Raw genomic sequence first — 19,900 nt, 5'->3', positions numbered from 1 at the left:
AATTTTGATGGTGTCTCTCTAGGTCGTCCTCAGACGAGCCTTCCATCGTTGTAATTCATCAAAATGATGACAAAAGGTATAACTTAGGCATGAAAAATCATCAATATGAGATAAAATGTTATTTGTTTTTCACAATTTCATCCTTTGACATCTTTCTTATAACTTAACTATTTGGCCTCCTTTTTTGAACCTGGCAGAATTGGGCTTCCATACATTTCGCTCGCTAACTTCCTTCTCACTGCCAAACTCTACTCTCGGAGCTCTAAACACCGACTCTCCAGGGTGAGGGATGAAGAATATCAACCATCAACGCAGCTCTCTGACACCTCACTCTATAAAGATGGGATATACAGGACTAAGAAGAAAAAAAGACACACTTTAAAGAAATGTGACAGAAGCTGATGTTGAAATTGTCTCAGATTTATTGTTGATACAGTTATAAAGCATATTGCACAGGAAGTCATGACCAACCTCTCCACACACAGTCCCCTCTGAAATCAAGTGTAAAAAATAAAAGCAAACAGTAAAGTGATCCAAACACTCTGCGTACTTTGTTCTGTTTCTAACAAGCGTCCTTTGTTTATGAATTATTCAGCCATCCACAGAGAGAGAGAAACACACTTCTTGGCATAAAGTCAGTCAGATAATGAAGTCCTGTTGGCGATGATCACTCCTCGCTCCGAGAAGAAGAGTGTGTGATGGATTATTGATGCTCTTTAAAGGTTGATAAATAACGTTGGATGATAGAGGAGCGTTCACGTGATCCACACTCAACACTTCCTCTCTGAGGGTCTGTTTTTGTGCAGGTTTTAATTCCTGAAGAGTTCTCGGCTGAAAAAAACCACCACCATAATCTTCCCACGTAGAGAAAATCAGAGTCCTAAAAGAAAAAACCTCTTCCACCCCACACATTAAAAAATATTAACATCAGTTCAGTGACATATTTCTGTGCCACATTAGCAATTTGATTTGTTCACCTGTACCTTTATTCTGTGGTGTCACTGCATTAGCTGCTCAGGTACCATGTGGAGCATGTATAAGTGTGTGTGTAGTGGGTATTAGAGTCATATTGGCACCACCGGTCTATAAATAACATCATCCTCTCTGTAAGGCTGGGCAGCCACAAGTGGCTCCAGTGCAGATTTATGGGATTTAGAGATTGTTTCAAACTGAGTCACACGTCTGTAAACATTCAGGATGGAGGTCAGAGTCATCAGATCCTGATCAGTGGGACCAGGAAGGCTGTCAGAGACGATCTAGGTCTCAAAGATCAGGACTGAAAGACACGGATGCAGCTCAGGTGTGTGTGGTAACAGTTGTATAAACAGAGCTTCTCTACCTGTAGATTCATCCTCATAAGGTCAAAATGTGAGAAGAAACTTTTATCATTCTCTGTTCTTAAGATCCAAAGGCCACGTCTGTGATATTTTATCTTTTTATCATCAACTTCTACCATGTAAAAAAAGACCAAATCACTGATTGTCTACTTTCCAAAATCTAAGTAACTGACATCACACGCTACACTAGCAATATTTTTTTTAATTTTCATATCCTATTTTACTTGCCATACGCATATTTTTGTAATTATGTTACAAACACTGAGTGTTTACAGCACATTTGTTAAAACTAGAGAGTTTTGGCCATTCAGTAAGCTGATAATGATGGCAAACATGAGGAAAAGTTTTGAAAGAAGTCACAAAGCTAACGTACAAACCAAGAAGGTAAACGTTTGGGGAATTCAGAACTTCTGAGTGGAGGAGGTGATGAATAGAGAAAGATTAGGGCCATAGAAAAATGATTTCTGCAGGTAAAGAAAAAAGAATCTGACTTTTTATCCTCAGAATTCTGATTTTGGGAGAAAAAACATCAAAGTTCCAGATTTCTGATTTTTCCCTTGTAATCATCAGGTAGAAGTCAGAATTCAGATTTTCTCCCCGCACTGTTATCACTATTACACTTGCATCATAAACACTAAATTCTTGTTTTTCCGTACTATTAAGACTTCCTTCTTGTTGGATTACAATTTTTAGCTCATAAAATGACGACTATATTTTACATATTACATCTGCAAGCCACGTTAAAATTGCAGTCCCTTGAGTGTCCACTTGAGACTTCAGATACACCCATTCAAAAAAGCCAAGCTGGTTTAAAAAAAAAAAGATTTTAGTTTGAATAAAACATTTCACTATCACAGATGAGTGATCTTCAGACATTTAGGTCAATAACCTCCTTTGTTTCCTTTAAATCTTGAAGGATGGGCAACATTAAGGAGTCCAAGTCCATGTTTTTTTATAGTCTGTTTTAAATAAACAATTCTGTGTCATGATAATAAACAAATCAATGAAAATGGCCGGGCAAATTTCACATCTGCTTGTTAACACTGTGGTAAAAACTTGACTGGCAGTTATTTTTCCATATATCAGATAACAGAAAGAAATATCTTGGACTGAGAAATGTTACTTGTAACCAATTAGGAGAGTTTAAACTTTTAGATTTATACTTAATGGTTTACCAGTGTAACATTTCAGATTGCTGACTGCACCAAAAACCTAAAATATCACAGACATGACCCTGAAAAAAGCACGAGTGGATATTAAGGGTTGAAAAAGACCAATCACTCCTGTTTTAGAATTTGTTCTAAAATCCGTACCAATAAAACAAAAACACACACTTCCTGAGTAAACACCCTTGATGTGTACGGGTTTTTCCTCCTGTGTGTGCAGAATCTATGATTCCAAAACAGCCCTTCTGTGTTTATAACATCAGCTCAAGTGTTCACAAACACACTCACGTAGTGTGGTGTGAATAAGCAGGTTGGGCTGTAGGATTGTCTGTAAGAGGAGCGGTTACATGATGCATGTTAGTGATGATCTTCAACGGAAGCAGGTGGGCGAGGATTACGAGTAGGCGCATCATGTGCTCACACATACACAGTATATGTTTGCATCAAGATTCCTCTGCTTTTGGCACCGAAACAAACTGCAGGGTGATGGTAGAAAAGGAGGAGGAGGGAGATGTGGACATAAATACTAACTTTCTGTTGAAAGGCTTCAGTTAGAGAGGGGCTGTCAATGTCTGAGGAATTAATGTCCCAAGAAAGACTGAATGTGAGTGAGGGAGGTAGATGGACTCAATTATTTCACAAGGCAGACGGGAATCTTACTACAGTCTCTTCAACAACAAACAGAGTACGGACTCAGGCTAAAAATAAGGATAAAATTCTAAAATAATCTCTTCCCAAGAGGGCGCAAACTCCAGAGCTTTTCCTGACTTTGTCCAACTACAGAGTTTGTCACGTCCACTTTATCCAGACTTTTCCTGCAAGCCCCCTTGAGAAAAAGGTCAGCAGGAAACCAAGGTGACAGTCTAAAAGCTGATTGTTAACTGCACTTGCATAAATTATCTGATCAATTAAAGGGAGAAAGTCAAGATGAGCGCCAACAGGAAATTACTTCAGGCTCTCTTTTTGTGCTCCACACATTGTTTTGTAGATCCAAAGCGCACTGAAACACAAGATTCGTCAGACAAAAGTGTGAATCAAATCATGTCTTTAAAGGTTAAGCTGTTCTCATTACAGTCAGAATTCAAAATCTGGACTGAATTCTAGAATTTTAAATTATGTTTAAAAATTACATTTTTTTCCCTCAGGATTCTAGTTCTAGAATCATTTTTAAAATGATGTAAAAAAGAATTCTATGACTCTGACAGCTTCCCCTCAGAATTCTAACTTTTATTGAGTAATTTTGAAAGAAAAGTTATAATCCATTCTATCCAATTCTGACTTTTTCTGACAAAATATCTGAACTCAGGGTTTTCTCCCAACAGTCAGAAATCTGGAATTTATCTTTTATTCAATAATTCAAGAATTCAGACTTTTGCACATAAGTATCAAAAGTCTGAATTCTAGAAAAGAGAGAAAGGTCAACATTTCGCAATTCTAGAATTCTGACTTTTGCCCATAATCATAAGTTTGGAATCTGGATTATGAAATTTCTCTAAGAATTCTGAGTTTACAGTTAGGCTTAAAACATAAAAGGTCAGATTTTTTATTTGATGGCAAAAACAACCCCAGGAAAGACTCAATTATCTAGTGAGAGGTATCATGGGCACCTGACGTTTGTGTCTGTGAGAGGTTTAGGGCATTTTCAAGTGGTTCAGAAAAGTCCATGTTTACCTTTTTTTTTTTTGGATCAGGTAAGTGTGCAATCCACCTGTAGCCTGAGTCCGGCCATAGAAACATGTAACAGCTGTGGGGTGTTAGTAAGGAAAGGATAAAATACGGAACAAGCCAATCAAACAGAAGCTTTCTCAATTGTGGCACCTCAAAAGAATCCTGTACCCAACTCTACTTCTCTAATTTAACACCAAAGTTAGCTCCGTCCATTTCATACACTGCACAGAGACTGAATCCTTCTGGATTACCACTCCTGGTTGTCCGTGTGAGAGCTTCACGTTCACAAACTTGTGTCCAAACAAGTGGAGCAGTAGATTCACATTTGTCCTTTAGGGGAGATCTGTTGACATCATCCACATAGAGTTGAGCTGAAAAACCTTTGGCTGAAGTTCTTGTCTCTTCCTGTGCTTAAGATTAGAAGTCTATGATTATCATAGGCTGATTGGATTTCTAGAGAAGCTAGAAAGAAAAGGGAAAAAGGTGTCATGATATAGGTCTCACATGACCAGCGTCTTGAGGGTTAAAATATCCCAGAAAGCTCATGGTGTCCAAAGAAGTCACGCGTAGGATATTTTGGTCAGAATAAACTTGAAGAATGTGGAAAATAAATCCCATCCAGATCCAAACTCTAGAAAAAAAGTCATCTGGAGCTCAAAGTTATCCATTAGAAAGTTAAAAGCCTAATGATTCCTAAAAACCAAGTAGAGTTGAGATCTCCAGTGTCAGCCATGAGAGGAGAAGATCGGCCTGCTGATGTTGCTGTTTGTCGTCATGGCTGCCAGTTCCCACCTGGAGAAAAATATTTATGAAGTAGTTATTATCAGGTTAGTCACATGACTGGGTCTCTCAATAAGAAAGATGGGAAAAGGGCCAGCACTCTGTGAGAGACTGTGTGAGCAAATAGTTCAACAGTTTGAGAATGACATAACTCTGTAGTGGAAGTGACTGTATCCACAAAGTCAAGAGGAAACTAGATATGAATCTGATCCAGAAACAGTAGAGACTTCTTAGTATCTGAGCCCATTTAAGAAAGATTGAGGGGGAGTGATAAACTGCAACACCATGGCTCTGTAGTAGAAGAGTCCAGGTGCTAAACTGGCTTGCAGTTTTAATGTGTTGATTGAATACATGATGCTAAAATATCTTCTACCGAGTCACTGTGGGTCATTTACCCCCTCCTAGCCCAACCTTAGAGCCACGATGTGTTTAATGATGAGGGACGGTCTCGCTGTAACACGAGAACCAGGAGCAGGGGCTGACAGCAGGCTCTACTGCTGACCCGCTGACAGGTCAGAGGTTGGGCTGCAGATTGTTATCTCTGGCTCTGGTTTCACACTCACTCCTCTTAATTTGCTTTGTTCGTTTTTCTGTTGTTGTGCGAGTGTGTGTTTAAGAGAGGAGATTGGCATAGGGGAGGAGATGCCAGCGAGGGGCAGAGGGAGTTAACGTGAGTTCTTTGACCTCAGGTTGAAAACTCTCTGAGGGTTAGGAACATGAATGCAAACAGTGGAGAGTGGAGCGTGCAAGGTGGCAGGGACACTGTGAGAGGAGTGAAGGCTGAGAGGAGTCATTAGGATCAGATTTCACCAAAAAGAAGGGAGAGTGGAGTGAAACCCCCTCATTAGAGAAACACTTGTCTAATGAGCCAAACAACCAGACAAGTCCCCAAAAGATATGTGAGAAATTACTGTTCAAATCCAGGTGACATATTTACATTGAGGTTATTAATTGAGGTTATATTATTAAATCATAGATTTTACTAAATGGAAACCTGTCAGCATAAATAATAATGATAAAGGAAACTTTTAAAAAGAGTAAACGATGAACCGTGATTTTTGCCTGTTCTGCTGTTTTAATGTTTTGGATCTTCTCTTGAGGAGGGTATTATTAATTTCCAAACCCTGTGATCAAAACATCACTTAGCATTTAAGTGTTGTTCCCAAACTGTAGTCTCATTTTTGGCCTTTTGATACCTCAATGAGCAGAGAACAGAATAAAGAAAATGCTTTCTATTATGTTGAGTGAGTACGAATAAAACAATTTCAAGTCTGTCTTTAAAAAAAAATACAAGTAAAGACTAGTTTGGGGTTTTAAGTTAGAATACTAAATGTTTTTGCCTCATTAAAAATGTTGTTGCTTTTAAAGACTGAAACATATTTTTGTGTGTTTGTGATGTTTTTTTCAGAGTAAGCGTCACTGGAAGTGAGTTCCTCTCTAACCTTTCTGAAATACCACATCTTAACTTTTTCTTTGCCTCTCTCTTCTCTCATGTCTGCGCTGTGATTAAGTAAACTGAAAAGATCTTTTCTTTATTCATCTGTGTCTTTTTGGTAAATTACACATAAACAGGATAAAAGCATCACCTGGACTTAATCTGTTTTACGTAAGTTTCCTATAGAGAAGCTTGAAAGCTGTAAGTGGGGGATGATATAACTATTTCACTCATTTCATACACTGAGACTTCAAGTAACATCAGACAAAGACCTGAGTGATAAATAATGATCCCTAATTTTCTTCTTTGACAAACAGGCTCATTATTTGAGTACAGAATGGTGGCAGATAGGACACAAATAACAGAAAGTACAACGTGAGTTTATGACCCACTAACACTAATGATGGAGAAGAGGATGCTGCTCTGACCTGATATCTTGTGGGAGTCCTGACTGCTCCAGACTGTACTGAATAACAGCTATTTTGCATAACGTCTTCAAATTAGGGCCTGAAAGGGAGACAGAAAGAGAGAGTAATGAGTCACTGACAGATCACAGACATTAATCATACAGAGGATGTGAATTTATGTTTCAGCTCAGGGAAATCAAGACGGAGTACAGCAGGGCAGGTCTAAAGCTCTGAGGAGGAAAAAAGTCAGATAAAACTCCTGGGAGGTTTAAGTTTTACTAAGGATAAGAAAACCGTTCACACATAAAAACACACATTATCATTGTGAGGTTATGCATATATACTCCAGTACAAAAAATAACTTTTCCATATTTCTCTAAAGCCACCGCAGGAAAAAGACTTTCTGACTCTGGAATGTCACTGTATCCGGGATTGTTCCTTGAATTCTTGAATGCTACAAAACTTCTGGCATGTTACCAGAACTCTAGAACGTTACTAGAATTCGGGAATGTTACTATACCCAGGAATGTTGATAGAATTTTTTAGTGTCACTAAAACTCTGGAATTTCACCGGAGTTCTGAATTGTCCCAAGAATTCTGGAATGTCTCCAGGATTCTGGAATGTCAACACAATTCTGGAATGTCAGTAGAATTCTGGAATGTTGCAATACCCTTGAAAGTTTCTTGAATTCTATGATGTTTCTAGATTTCTGGAATATCTGGCCAAGTAAAAGACATACTGGTCTGTAAACTCAAGTAGTAAGGTGCCCTGTACTGATTAACCCTTGGGAACTTTACCAGGTGATCACTTGGTGTTCTTTTACTCACAGAGTTGAAACTGGACTCTGTGTGAGAGCATTTTCAAACCAAACAGGAACAGCTCTTTCTTTAAAAAGTTAAACTTTAACTTTCTATCTTTCTGATTCACTGTGTTAGGCTGTGTTACATGAAGTTTGTATCATGTACATTTTTCTGTTTAAGCGATGAGGTTGTTGTTTACTGTCTCGTGTGTGTTTATTGCTTTTGTGTATATGTCAAAGGCCCATGAACATGATTCTACCACTATATATCAGTGATAAACAACACAAAGGCATGCGCAACTGGCACGTGCAGGAACCCACTAGGTGCTGCCAGTCCCATATGGTCAGTGTGTCCCTGTGTCAGCCCACCTACACAATCCCTGACTGTGACCTGAGCGCGCAACGGGCACGACATAGCTATATTTGGTTGTCTACGAGGCGGAAGCTTGGAATGGGAATCAACAAAGAAGAGACACGGGCAAGACCAGCACGCCAGGTTCCACCGTGTCCCAACAGCATGCAAGCAACACATAGGGATGAGCATGTGCACTTCTGTTTGGTCATGTAAACAAACGTCATCACAGCCTTTCAACCTTTTCTGAGTGATCACTCCCACTTTATTCAGATTCTGTGGTAAAATAAAACCCTTTTAAGCTAACAAAGGAAGCACAGGTGTCAAGAGTGATACTTACTGAAGTCTAAGATATACAGGTCTGAATGGTCCATGAGGTTGAATTCATCACCCATTCCTTGCTCTGGACACGGGCTGCAAAGAGAAAAAGAAGATTAAATAAACTGAAAAAGACAATTTAACAACCAAAGCTTTGAACGCACATTGAAGATCGGAAGCTCCTTAAACCTCCTGTCCGTTTTCATGAGTGACAGACACAACTTAATTAGGTTGGATTCAAAACCCAGCAGTTTTTTTGTACTTTGAAGTCTAATAATTCCTGACTCTAAAATTGCATCACTTTTCTCTCAAACACAAGAAGATAAAACACAGTTATCTGAATACCTGACACACAACCACGAAAGGCAAGCTTCAACTACTTTTTTTGTCTATGTTCACAGTATCTTTTGTTTTTTAATCCTTTGTATTAAATCCAAACCCCAACACGAAAACCATCCAAACATTTCTGAAACTGTTTGGGTGTTTTTGACATAAAAAAAAGAAACAAACTCTAGCCTATTTTAATGTAGGGTTAATGGAACCAATTTTTGGAGGTGAGGTCTCTAAATTGAGGAAGACATTTTTGAAATTTCTGGAGTTTTTGTGGTAGAACTCAAACGCTGAAAATGGAAATTCTAAGAAAATGTCAGGATCCTGACTGAAGTCTTAAAAGTCTGTTTTTTCTCCCTGACATCAAAAAATTGAATTTACAACCTTATGAAGTCATAATCTGTGGAAAAATTCTGAATTTTTGAAACATTACAATGCAGATATGTTAAGTCTAAATTTTGACTTTTTTCCTTGGTATTCTGACCTAAATGTAAACATTGAATTTTTGAGATTCAGATCTTGAAGCAAAAAAAGTCTAGTCTAAGAACTAGCTGATAAAGTCAGAGATCTAACTCTCAAAACTCAAAATTTTGGGGTTTCAGGGAAAAATTTCAGGATGAGCGTTTTAATTCGGACTTTTTCACAGAGTTCTGAGAAGAAATATGGAAGTAACAAATACAATTTTGGAATTTTCTGGCATTTTCTACCTTTTGTGTCAGAATTACATCAAAAAGTCAGCATGTTAATAAAAGTCAGAGTCCTGCTTTTTGACAGAATACTAATCAATCTTTTTAAAAGTTTGTCAAAATTCTTACATTTGAGGTCAGGGCATTAAGTCAAATTCCAGAATGACACCAGAGGACTTGAGTGTAACTAGAGTTCTAGAATTTACTTACATTGAGGAATGTTACAAAAATGTGGAATATTAACAGAATTCTTGATTGTTATTTAACTTTTGGGATGTTGCCAAAATTCTGAGATGTTAATGGAGTAGTGGACAGTTTCTAGATAAATGGAATGTTACTTAGGAATTATACGTTATAATTTCGATCATTTCAGTCATTCTCTGGCTTTCTTAGTGAAAATTCCCACAAAATATCAGAATGTTGAGAGAAGTTAGGGCCCTGAGGTTTGACAGAAAACATTTTTTTTTCTAAAAATTCCAGCAGCATTCCAATATTTGCAGTCAGGACAGAGAAAAGGACCAAAAACAACCTTTAGTTAGAAAAAAATAAATAAAAAAACACATCCTAACTGCCCCCAAGCCTTCCAAAATAATTGAGTCCTTTTATCCTTTTCTGATAGCTGTTATGTTGTATTACAGTTAAAATAACTTCCTCCTCTTCTCTAATGCCCCTTCTCATCTCACAGTAATCAGTGAAGTTCATAATCAGTGAGCCACAGATCATTAGAAAGGAGTCCTGTTCACACAGCATTGCTCTCTTATCACTGCCTGCCATGATTTAAGCCCACAGGAAGAACAGCGGAGCAGTGAGACGGCAGACTGGCTTGAGGTGATAGTCTCCCAGACCTGTGCAGACTGAGATATCACTGCACATCTGTTTCCTGCTTCAGCTCTACTCACTCTCACTCACACACACACACACACAAACACACTCCAACACACCTGTGACACACCTGGTGCTCTGCAGCTCAGCTGTATCACTTCTCCACACAGTTATCATCTTCGTAAAGCTTAATTAAAATGCAAAGCACATCTCCTTGGAAGGATGGTGTATAATCACAGGCCTGACAGTAACAAGCTGCAGCCTTGTGGGATTCTGAGCAATGTTTCAAAGAAGATTTACTCCCATGAGTCGGGGAGAATAGCCTTGTAAATGCACATCATCGCTCTACATCAATAATAAAAGAGCACCAGGAGACCCGTCCAGATTGGAGGATAAAAAATGCACTCTATAGTTTTACATGACCCTGAGGACAGTTTCAAGCACACAGGTGCATTTACCGAGGAGTTTACAGTCTATAAATATCCATCAGGGAGAGTTACTGAGGGTCTGGGATGAAATGTTTGGTTTATAAGGATAGTGTTGGTGGGAAACCCTTTGAGAGATGCTTGAAGTGTCCTGTGAGTGGCACAAACCCCAAAAAACAGAAACAAGTCTTTCTTTTCTGCTGGACTGCTCTGATGATTTGGTTGGAGTGTCGGTTTAAGTGCTTAAAATGACATTTATTCAATTTCCTGTCTCTCATCCCTCTCCATTCTTCACTTTTCTTCCCTGCCACCAATCAATCTCCATCCCTCTTCTCCAGCATGGCTCCCTTCACTGCGTGTTCAGGATGTTGTAAGGGTTTTACGTTGCTAATCTTCCCAAAACAAACAAGACGGTGGCTTAAAGCGGCCAGCAGAGGTGCAGAGCACGAGCGCAGCGCTCCCAGGGGGCCAGCTGGGGAAGTCATTACGCTCTATGCCCCCCCAGGAAGGGACCGACCAGGGGCTACAACACGGGCCTTTATCAGAATACCCTCAATTACCCCAAAGCTGCCACCGCATTATTAGACCGGCTATTCCTGGACCTGCTGATCAACGCTGGTTGTAACATTTCCACTAGAGTCTCGTCTGTTTTAATGCGTTGACATCATCGGTCCAGTCTTGTTTAAGGTCCTTGTCTCTGTTGTTTACAGGTTTTTCCAGACTTTCTGAATTTTTTTATGACATCATGTTCTGTTGATGGTAAAATCCACTGAAGTTATTCTTAAATCATTGAACAGTGTGCTCATGCAGTCTCTCAGAGTCTTTCCATCGTTCCTACTACCAGAGTCAGCCTCTCTGGAGTCTCCTATTCCAGTCATGTGACTGGCCTGATGATGTTGAACCAAGTTATTTGGACAATGTTTCTGCGACTAGAATGAGCATAGATATTTCATTAAACAGTATTTCTTTGTTTTGTTTCAAAAGTGGACATGTTCGCCACTCTCATGACCCATTTTCAGCGGCTCTCTGGTTTTTATCTGAGCCAAAAAAAAAAAGGCAAGAAAAATATCCTGTGGTTTTCCTTCAAAGGGGATTTTTGGAACCAGAGTGCCATCTATTAACACTCTTAAAGAGTAGGGTGCCATGTGATGCAAATTGACATCCATTATTTCACATAGGAGATTAACCAAGTTTGTGCTAATTTAGCAAAACACACGTACAACACTGACAACATGAGGGACAAATTGTATTACATTGAAGAGAACGGAAGATAAAACCCTTGTGTTGTGCAGCAAAGATGTTGGCAGATGTAAGCATTAAGACATGAAAAACACTTCTCTCTGAAAAATAAACCTGTTGAGTGCTTTTGAGGACCCAGGGACATCAAATAGTGTATTTTGATCAAATAAACTTGAGACATTGAAATTTTGGGTCCCAGCTTTTCTTGGTTGAGGGCTGAGAATCAGTCCCAACCACAGAACAGCTGAGAAAGCACTGTTTTAGAAGATTTGCAAACCATCAACAACTGAATTGAGAACATTTAACAGAGTCCCAGCTTTTCAAGAAGATTTAGAGTTAAAGTTGCTTCATCATAAATTTGAGTTAGCATGAAACTTTTTTTTTCTCATTCAGCAGATGTGCTGCCTTCTTTTGTCCCACACAGGGAAATTTACAAAATTAAAGTAGCAGTGTAAATTACAAGAATATCTACAGATTAAATAATAATATGACTGTAAGTAGAAGAAAAATAAACTAAAGCCACAATGCTACGTTACAAAACAAAACAACTCTGAATGTGTAATCATCACTTGAATTGGCAACTTGTTGATTTTCATAAAGATTGAGCATCTTAAGATTTTGGTTTTTGGCTTTGATTACTAAATATTCACAGTGCATTTTTACATATATCCCTTTTCTCATTTTTAAATCAGAGTCCATTTCAGAAACCTAATTTAGTATTTTAGGCTTTGACTTAAAGTGTTTCGTGTATACGCGCTGTCTTGATTGTGAATGCAGTGGCTGTAGCCTGTGATGGGATATTAATCTGTTGACCTAAAACGGGTAAACTAAAGAAGGACTTCTATCTGAAGCTCACACTGCAGTAGCTGTAACTACTGTGTGAGGGAAAGGCCTTAGATGATGATGCGTGAAAGAGTTCAGATAAGAAGAGAGTGGATTGACTTCATCTTAGTGTAGTCTTTCTCGAGTAGGATTCTTTCCCGCATGCTCAGGATAACGTCAGACAGGGTGTGAAATTCAGCGGGACATTAAGGAACAGTAATGCTTTAAGGGTTGTCACAAAATGCGGAGAATGAGGGGTTAATAGAGGCAGAAGAAGGCAAAGTGAGGTGTTAGGAGGTATGATGGGCTGGACTGGCTGCTGTTTGAAGCAGGAAAGTCACAGTCAGCGACTTTATGTGGCGTCCTGGAGTTTGATGACGATCAGCACGTGTGAAAGTGGACTTTCCCCCACTGGAGCAGCACTGGTTCTAAGTCGGATGAGGCCTGAGTGAAGCTGCTCCCCCGATAAAACAACACTGGCTGCTTTTTTTAACAGCAACCAGCTAGTGCACTGCCTCCTTCACCTTTATCTAACAAGTCTCATAAGTCAACCAAAGGTGATCAGAAAGTGGCAAAAGGTTGAACTTAAACTGTAAATGACTTTTAGAGACAATGATTATGCTGAAAAGTGTGAAAGAGATCAGAGTATTTATGCAAACAGACTCAGTAACACCTCTGCACTAAACAAACACTAAAAACACCCCTCTCCCATCAGAGGCATGTTTTCAGAGGCTTCATTGGCCATATCCTCATTCTCAAACAGATATCATCTGCATCCTTTTCCTTTCTCCACTTCCTATTGAACTTTGGTCCTTTAGAATCAGGGAGCTCACAGGAACTCATCATACACTACAACTTCCTGCAGAGCAGCTTATCAGGACAGCCAGACAGGACTCCGGTTAAAACACAGATTCAGTGACAATAATCCAGGACTTTGTTTGGAGTTTGGTCATCTGGATGAACAGATACAGGTTAAATGTAAGAAGATGAAGTGGGGTGAGGTGTGATGGACAAAAAATCGGTTATCTGCCACTGGATACTGAAGCTGTATCCTCCTTATCAAATCTGCATTTATAAAGATGTGCATTCACCAAGTAGGCAGTTGTTTGCGAAGAAACGTATAAATCAATACGACACAAAAGAGATAAAAAGGGACCTTTGTAAATCTGAGGGGAGTGGGTCAACTTAGATTAATTGATAACAAACCTTGTGCTCACATGCCAGAGGCTGTTCACCTTGGACACCTGCTGCAGATACAGCTAAAGCCCATAAAAATGTGACAGTATGAAGAAAAATTTTGTGTATTGTAAATCTTGTGTATTAACAGACTTTAAAAACCTGGCGACTGGCAGAACAAGGACGGCCTCGGCCTCCATCCTTCTTCCTGTTGACTTACTGCGTCACATATCAAAATATTTATTTGGCAAGAGTCAAACTGGTTGTGTGTTTAGAGATCTCTAAGGATTAATGTTTACCTTCCTATTTCTTCTGTTGAAGTTTTGATTTTAAAGGACTATGGTGTACTGTCTAAACCCTGAGTGCTGCTGTGAAATCAGCTTATTTTGGCTGCAACTGTGACAGAAGAGCAGGGCCACAAATTTTAACATTCCCCCTCAAAGGACTGCAGCATCAGTTCTTCTGTAATGAAAAAAAAAAACTGTGAAAATAGCTGACGTCGTCTTGAAATAGGATTCGTCGGGATCCTGCCACAGTTTGGGAGCTCGACTTTCTCTAACAAATCCCATAGACTCGTTTCCCAGAGATCCAGAGATTCCCGTCCGTTTCTCTTGCCTTTATCTGGACCATCCCACCTCGTCTTACTTTACTATCTGTGCCCCCTCCCGGGCAGTGGCTGGACGGTGGATTAAGACCTGTACCTGCCAAGACCTGAGCCCCATGCAGAGGGCGAGACACCATATACAGCCTGCTTCCAATGAGACAGAGAGGGGGAGAGTGAAAAAGAGAAGTCTGGCTTCAGATTAACAGAGGGTGCCAGCCGCTAGTGGCATCTCAAATTGAACCCGTCCGTAGAGAAAATGTAGCTGGACTCGGAGCTGATGTGAAGGAAAAACTGCTTCCAGCACAATTTCAGTCTGTTTGCCAGGGCAGGTTGTTATCTGAATACAAAAAGAGGGAGAGGACACTGAAAAGAGTTTCAGGACCTTGAGCACAGCTGGCTCACACAGAAGAGAGTCTTAAGGTCTGCCAAATGTTCCTCTAGAGCCAGGGGAATCATTCAGGGGGAAATAAGTGACTTCCTTTATGGCCTGAGTCTTAAAAGTCAAGGACAAACTTACAACAGAAACTAAATTTAGAAAAATACTCACATACAGAGGCCGTAGAACAGTTTTACTGCATATGTGTTCACCATCTATAACATTAGTTTGAACAGCTATTTGCTTAACAAGCTTCTTCTTAAGTCTAAAGCAACCTGCAAACGTTTTGGCACATGTGAGCATTTGACCAGGAACCTTAGCAGGAGGTCTATGCATTTCAACAGTGAAAACTAATAACTTATTTAGTACTAAAGAGTGCATTCCAAAGATCTAGAAACTTTTGGGGATGAGGCCTGAAATACTTAGCGCTTCTGATTTATAGAGTACCTTCAGAGTTTTTTATTTTACCCTTCCTTGATGTTTAGAGTACAGACGTCCTCATCCACAACCCCCCCCCCCCCCCCCCACCCCCTACCCCCCCCCCCCTTTCCCCCAACAGAATTAATCTCCAGCTATCTGATTCGTCAACTTCTCACAACATCAGTTTGAAAAACTGACAGAAAACTGGCAAAAAGAAAAATAAGATAAAATGAGCCACAGGAACCGTTTCATTCCTTGAGAAGTCCCTGGAACTAATAGTGTCTTATATTTTGGGTTGAAAAGCGCTTTTTGTTGTCAAACCAGAAAAGTTTGAATAGGTTTACTTTCTTGATATGTCAGGATTCAGGTCAGAAAAAGTGATTGCGAAGGGAAGCCAGGAAATACCTGACATCTAAGGGTGCTTTTGCTGTACAAAGTTGAGAAAGGAGCCTCTGTTTTTCAAATGAGCATTTGAAGAGTGCTCACTCATTCACAGACACGACAGACAAACCATGAATTATCCACAGAGAAGAATAAAACCACAGAATTAGGTTTAGGTCCTGATAAATCAAAGGTTTCAGAGCAGCTATTTGGACGCTTAGAGCAGCATCACAAAGCGTCATGTATGCAGCGTGTTTATGTGAGCTGCCGTGTAACACTCCACCCGCTGACACCTTCCTGTATACAGCCTGTTAGCAGGTTAAACAGGGTTAAGATGCAGATGAAATACTCTGCAGCACTTGTCTTTGAAGAGTAAATCACAGTGTTGCCGTGCTGCCCTGAGGTCCCGTCCCGACGCGTGCGGGGTGCCCCGTATCCTGCTGGGGTCACCTCCACTGTTTGACAGGCTTTATCTCAGGCACACCGAACACACACACACATACACATAAACAATTAATAAAGGAAACTTCTGCAGCCTAGCCTTTGACACCTGAGGCCAAAACACAACACGTGTGGCATCGATATCACAACAATGGAGCCATGTGCTCAATCTCAACCTAAAGACAGGTAAAATCTAAAAAAAAAAAAAAAAAAAAAAAGAAAGCATAAAGTGTTGAGTAAGTGGTTTGCATGAGTCAGAGTCATGTTTAGTCTAACATTTAAACAGTAATCTCCAGCAGTGATAACAAACCACACTTTAACCAGCTGGACTATCATAACAGCAGCTCTCAGTCAGTGATAAGGTGTAAAACGGACCTGTAGGTGATATCGAGGCACCAGGCTCTCTGACCTTTCTGATCTACTAAACTAAATCACCGACCCTGCCCAAGCTCTCGGCCCTCTGTTTGGAAAGGAGCGGGTGAATTCCTGGCAGATTAAATATCACGGTAAGATTCTGGTGGATTAAAGAAGAGGTGTGGGTCAGGGATGTTTTGGCTAGCAGTGAGATTACCTGCTGGGTAGTCTCTGAAGAAGACACACACCCATTCACACTGAAACCTGCATTTCTTTTTTTTAATCCAAAGAACAGGCTACCAACAGGTAGACCCATTAAATGTGTATCTGCCAATAAAAGTCTCTGATTTCCCAAAACTTTTCTCTTTGTTAAACATTTCCCAACCGTACACTTCTGAACTGTCTCTCCGTACAATTAAAAGAAGACTCCTTCCATGTTTAAATTAATAACTATAATTTCAGAAAAGAGGGATGTTTGGGAAAAGAAGGAACAAAATATAGTGAGAAAGTAGAAAATAAAAAAGAAATTAGAAATGAAAAGGAAAGAAGTGAAAAAGAACAAGAAAGTAGAGTGAGAAAAAAAGTAAAAAGACAAAAGAAAATGACAAGAAAAGGATCTAGACTAAAAACAAAAAACAAAAAAAATTAAAAAAGAGGAAGCCCAGAACAAAGAGCAATAAAGAGCAAAAGAAAAAGGACAGAGGGGTGAGAAAAAAGGAAACAGTAAGGAAAGGGCAATTACTTCAGTTAGAAAAAGAGCTAAAAAAAAGTGAGAAGTTGTGTAAGAAAGGGGAAAAAAATACAATGAGAAAAGAAAGAAAATGAGAAAAAAGTGAAAAGTAAGACAAAACAGCCAATAAAAATGATTTATATGGCTGAACTCTGGTTAAATAACAACCTTGTTTTTGCGATGCATTCTTAAAAAAAAGAAAGAAAGGGCCTTATATTACAGTAAACACAGACATTTATTTTACTTTATTTTACACTTATTCTGATGCATTTTGTAAAATATAATGCGTTTGCGTTACTATGATCATGATTTGGTGTATTAAGGCTGATTTTAACATACACGTCATTATTTTACCTTAAAATAAAATTTGCACCAACATGTTGCCTCTGTTTGGTTCCTAAAAAGGATTTATTTCTTTAATCTGTTTTTTCTCCTATTTGCTCACACCATTGAGTTCATTATATTGTAGACATGATTGCAGCTTTTTTGATCTCCTTAGCATAAATATAGATGGTAGAAATGTTGGGACTGGCGTCAGCATGCTTTTTAGCATCTTTGCTAAATCACCCAAACTACTGATCACGCTGCCAGATGGATCACACGAGCTAAAGCTGGCAGAGCGGTGCAGCATGTGCAGCTCCTGACGTCAGCTCTGAGTCACAGAGTCATGACAATACATGCAGACATATGCAAACAGCACACGACACAACTACTTTTGCTCCCACAGATCATTCTACTTCTATTTGAGTGAGCCAAAACATCAAGATGCAGCTGTCATGTGTAGAAATGTACTTTGCATTGGTTACAATTCTAATTCTGAATCTGAAGAACATCAAACAGGCGGTGAAAATAAAGAAGAAACAAACAAAAACAGCCCTTCAAGACATTATGTAAATCAGTACATTGCACTCCTCAAACAGGCGTGAACAGTGAAATATATCTCCTCTAAATGTACTGATGGCATGAATGCGCATCATGGAATTTAAGTAGATGAGGAGCCAGGGCTAAATTCCCTCTCAGATCCCAAGCTGTCTGCTCCCAGCATGCCAATCTGTCATGTCCTTGTTCACATCCTGCCCCTCATAGGATGCCCTGTTCCCAAGCTTAAAACGTTTCCTGGTTTAGCCAAACTTCAGCTTGTGGTACACAATTATACACAGCGCGCAAGAGTGCCAATGGTGACAACACAGGCTTTGCAGGCCATTCATAATCTATGTGTCTCTAGCTTCATGTGCTGCTCAAACTTCGAGGAGCTAAATTCCTCAGAGGGTGAGAGAAGTTAAGAGACAAACAGGTTTCATTAAAGTCTGTCGTGTGTAGGTGAAGGTCAGTGCAGGTGGAGTCAGTCATGCACGGCTCGTCCTTCGTGGAGCAGCGAGCAGGTCTTGGTAAATGAGCGTAGCAGAGGCTCTGAGGGTGGATCGAATTGCACTCCGTGAGAAAGAATGCTCCCCGAGGTCATAAATCAGAGACGGGGCAGAATTTCGCGCCTTTCTGCAGCTCAGCAGGTCTGTTTACACTGACGCAAGTGGCACTCAGCAGACGGCCACCAATGCCCAGCCTGTCGTTAAAACATACACTTTCAGACTCTGCTTATTTCATCTAAGAGAAGTAAGGGTGCGTACCTCAAAACAAAGGATATACCCAACAGCAAAAAGGTGCAGCCTCCTGTGGGCTTATCGTGTCCATAATGAGTATCTGCTTCAGTCTCAGTTTACCTACCATTTCCGCAAAAATAGGTCGGGAAAATATAAGTAAAGAATCATATCATGCATCCCTAATATCCAATAAGGCACTGGGGCCACAGAAATAAATTGAAAATTAAGATTAACAAAGTTATGTTGTAATGATAGACTAAAATCAAAATAACACAAACTAAAAATCAAATTTGTCCTCCCAGCACTAGACTTTAAAACTTATGGTATTGTGACTTTGTTCTCATACAAGTGAGACTTTATTTGTGTGACTTTACGACCTAATACTTGAAGCAAGAACCCTATTCTAGTAACATTACAATCACAACTAAATTCCCAAAGCGTAAAGACCTTACTCTCATAAAACTGGACCTAAAACACATTTGCTTTCAAGCTCCTGACATAACCGCTCTATTTTCATATTATTAAAACTTGAACCACATAACAATACAACTTAATTCTTACAGCTAGATTATGGCTTTTAGTTTGTAAAATAGTTGTCAATTCATTGAGATCCTTTGGTAACAGCTGGCAGAAATAATGCATTACTGAATTTAAAACATGGATTCAAAGTATAAAACTGTTGTGCATTTGAATTCATCTCAGAAAAGTCCAACTGTGTAAAGCAGCTTTACAAAAACCACAGCTGACAGATTTTCAAATATTTGGTTATGCAAATAAGATGTTGTTTTTTTATCTAATTAGGGCAAAACTGAAAATATCTAAATTTTAGAATAACTTGAGACTTTTTAGAGTATTTTTTCTTTACCTGGAGTCAATTAAACTTTAAGAGGACATTCATGAATGGAGTCAAATGTCAAACCTCCTCTTTGTTGTCCAGTCCACAGAGTTAGACTTTAAGTTTTATTGTCATTCACTAAAGTAATAAATTATTCTTGAACAAACACCTGCAGCTAGATAAATATCATAAACAGGGAAACGTATCAACAGAATGGTTCTGTTTAGGATCAATATGAAAGGACAACTAACAAGGAAAACAACACAGGGTCATAAATCTGAACACAATTTCCCCGGCATACAAGAGAAAATGAGGAGCCTGGAAAGAAAACACAAGCAGAGTGTCCAGAAAATAATTCACGGCGGCCTGTGTGAGCATTTATCAACACATGAAGACGG

General features: G+C 39.4%; 1 protein-coding gene across 1 annotated transcript in view; it reads right to left on the bottom strand.

Annotated features, from left to right (window-relative positions):
- Nucleotides 1–409: 409 nt before the first annotated feature.
- klhdc3 (kelch domain containing 3) overlaps nucleotides 410–19,900 on the bottom strand; it is a 33,705-nt gene continuing 14,214 nt past the window's right edge. Inside the window, exons 9-11 of the mRNA XM_074676115.1 lie at nucleotides 8,286–8,359; nucleotides 6,815–6,893; nucleotides 410–4,963 (exon numbers count right to left, since the gene is read on the bottom strand). Of these exons, the coding sequence (XP_074532216.1) occupies nucleotides 4,897–4,963; nucleotides 6,815–6,893; nucleotides 8,286–8,359 (220 nt within the window). The 3' untranslated portion in view covers nucleotides 410–4,896. The remainder of the gene's footprint in view (nucleotides 4,964–6,814; nucleotides 6,894–8,285; nucleotides 8,360–19,900) is intronic.

This window comes from Halichoeres trimaculatus, unplaced genomic scaffold (assembly GCF_033239565.1).
Source record: "Halichoeres trimaculatus isolate MK-OKI-2021-1 unplaced genomic scaffold, fHalTri1.1 fHalTri1_scaffold_8, whole genome shotgun sequence".
Classification (NCBI taxonomy): Eukaryota; Metazoa; Chordata; class Actinopteri; order Labriformes; family Labridae; genus Halichoeres; species Halichoeres trimaculatus.
The sequence above is the reverse complement of the archived record's forward strand: the minus strand, read 5'-3'. Positions and strand labels throughout refer to the sequence as shown.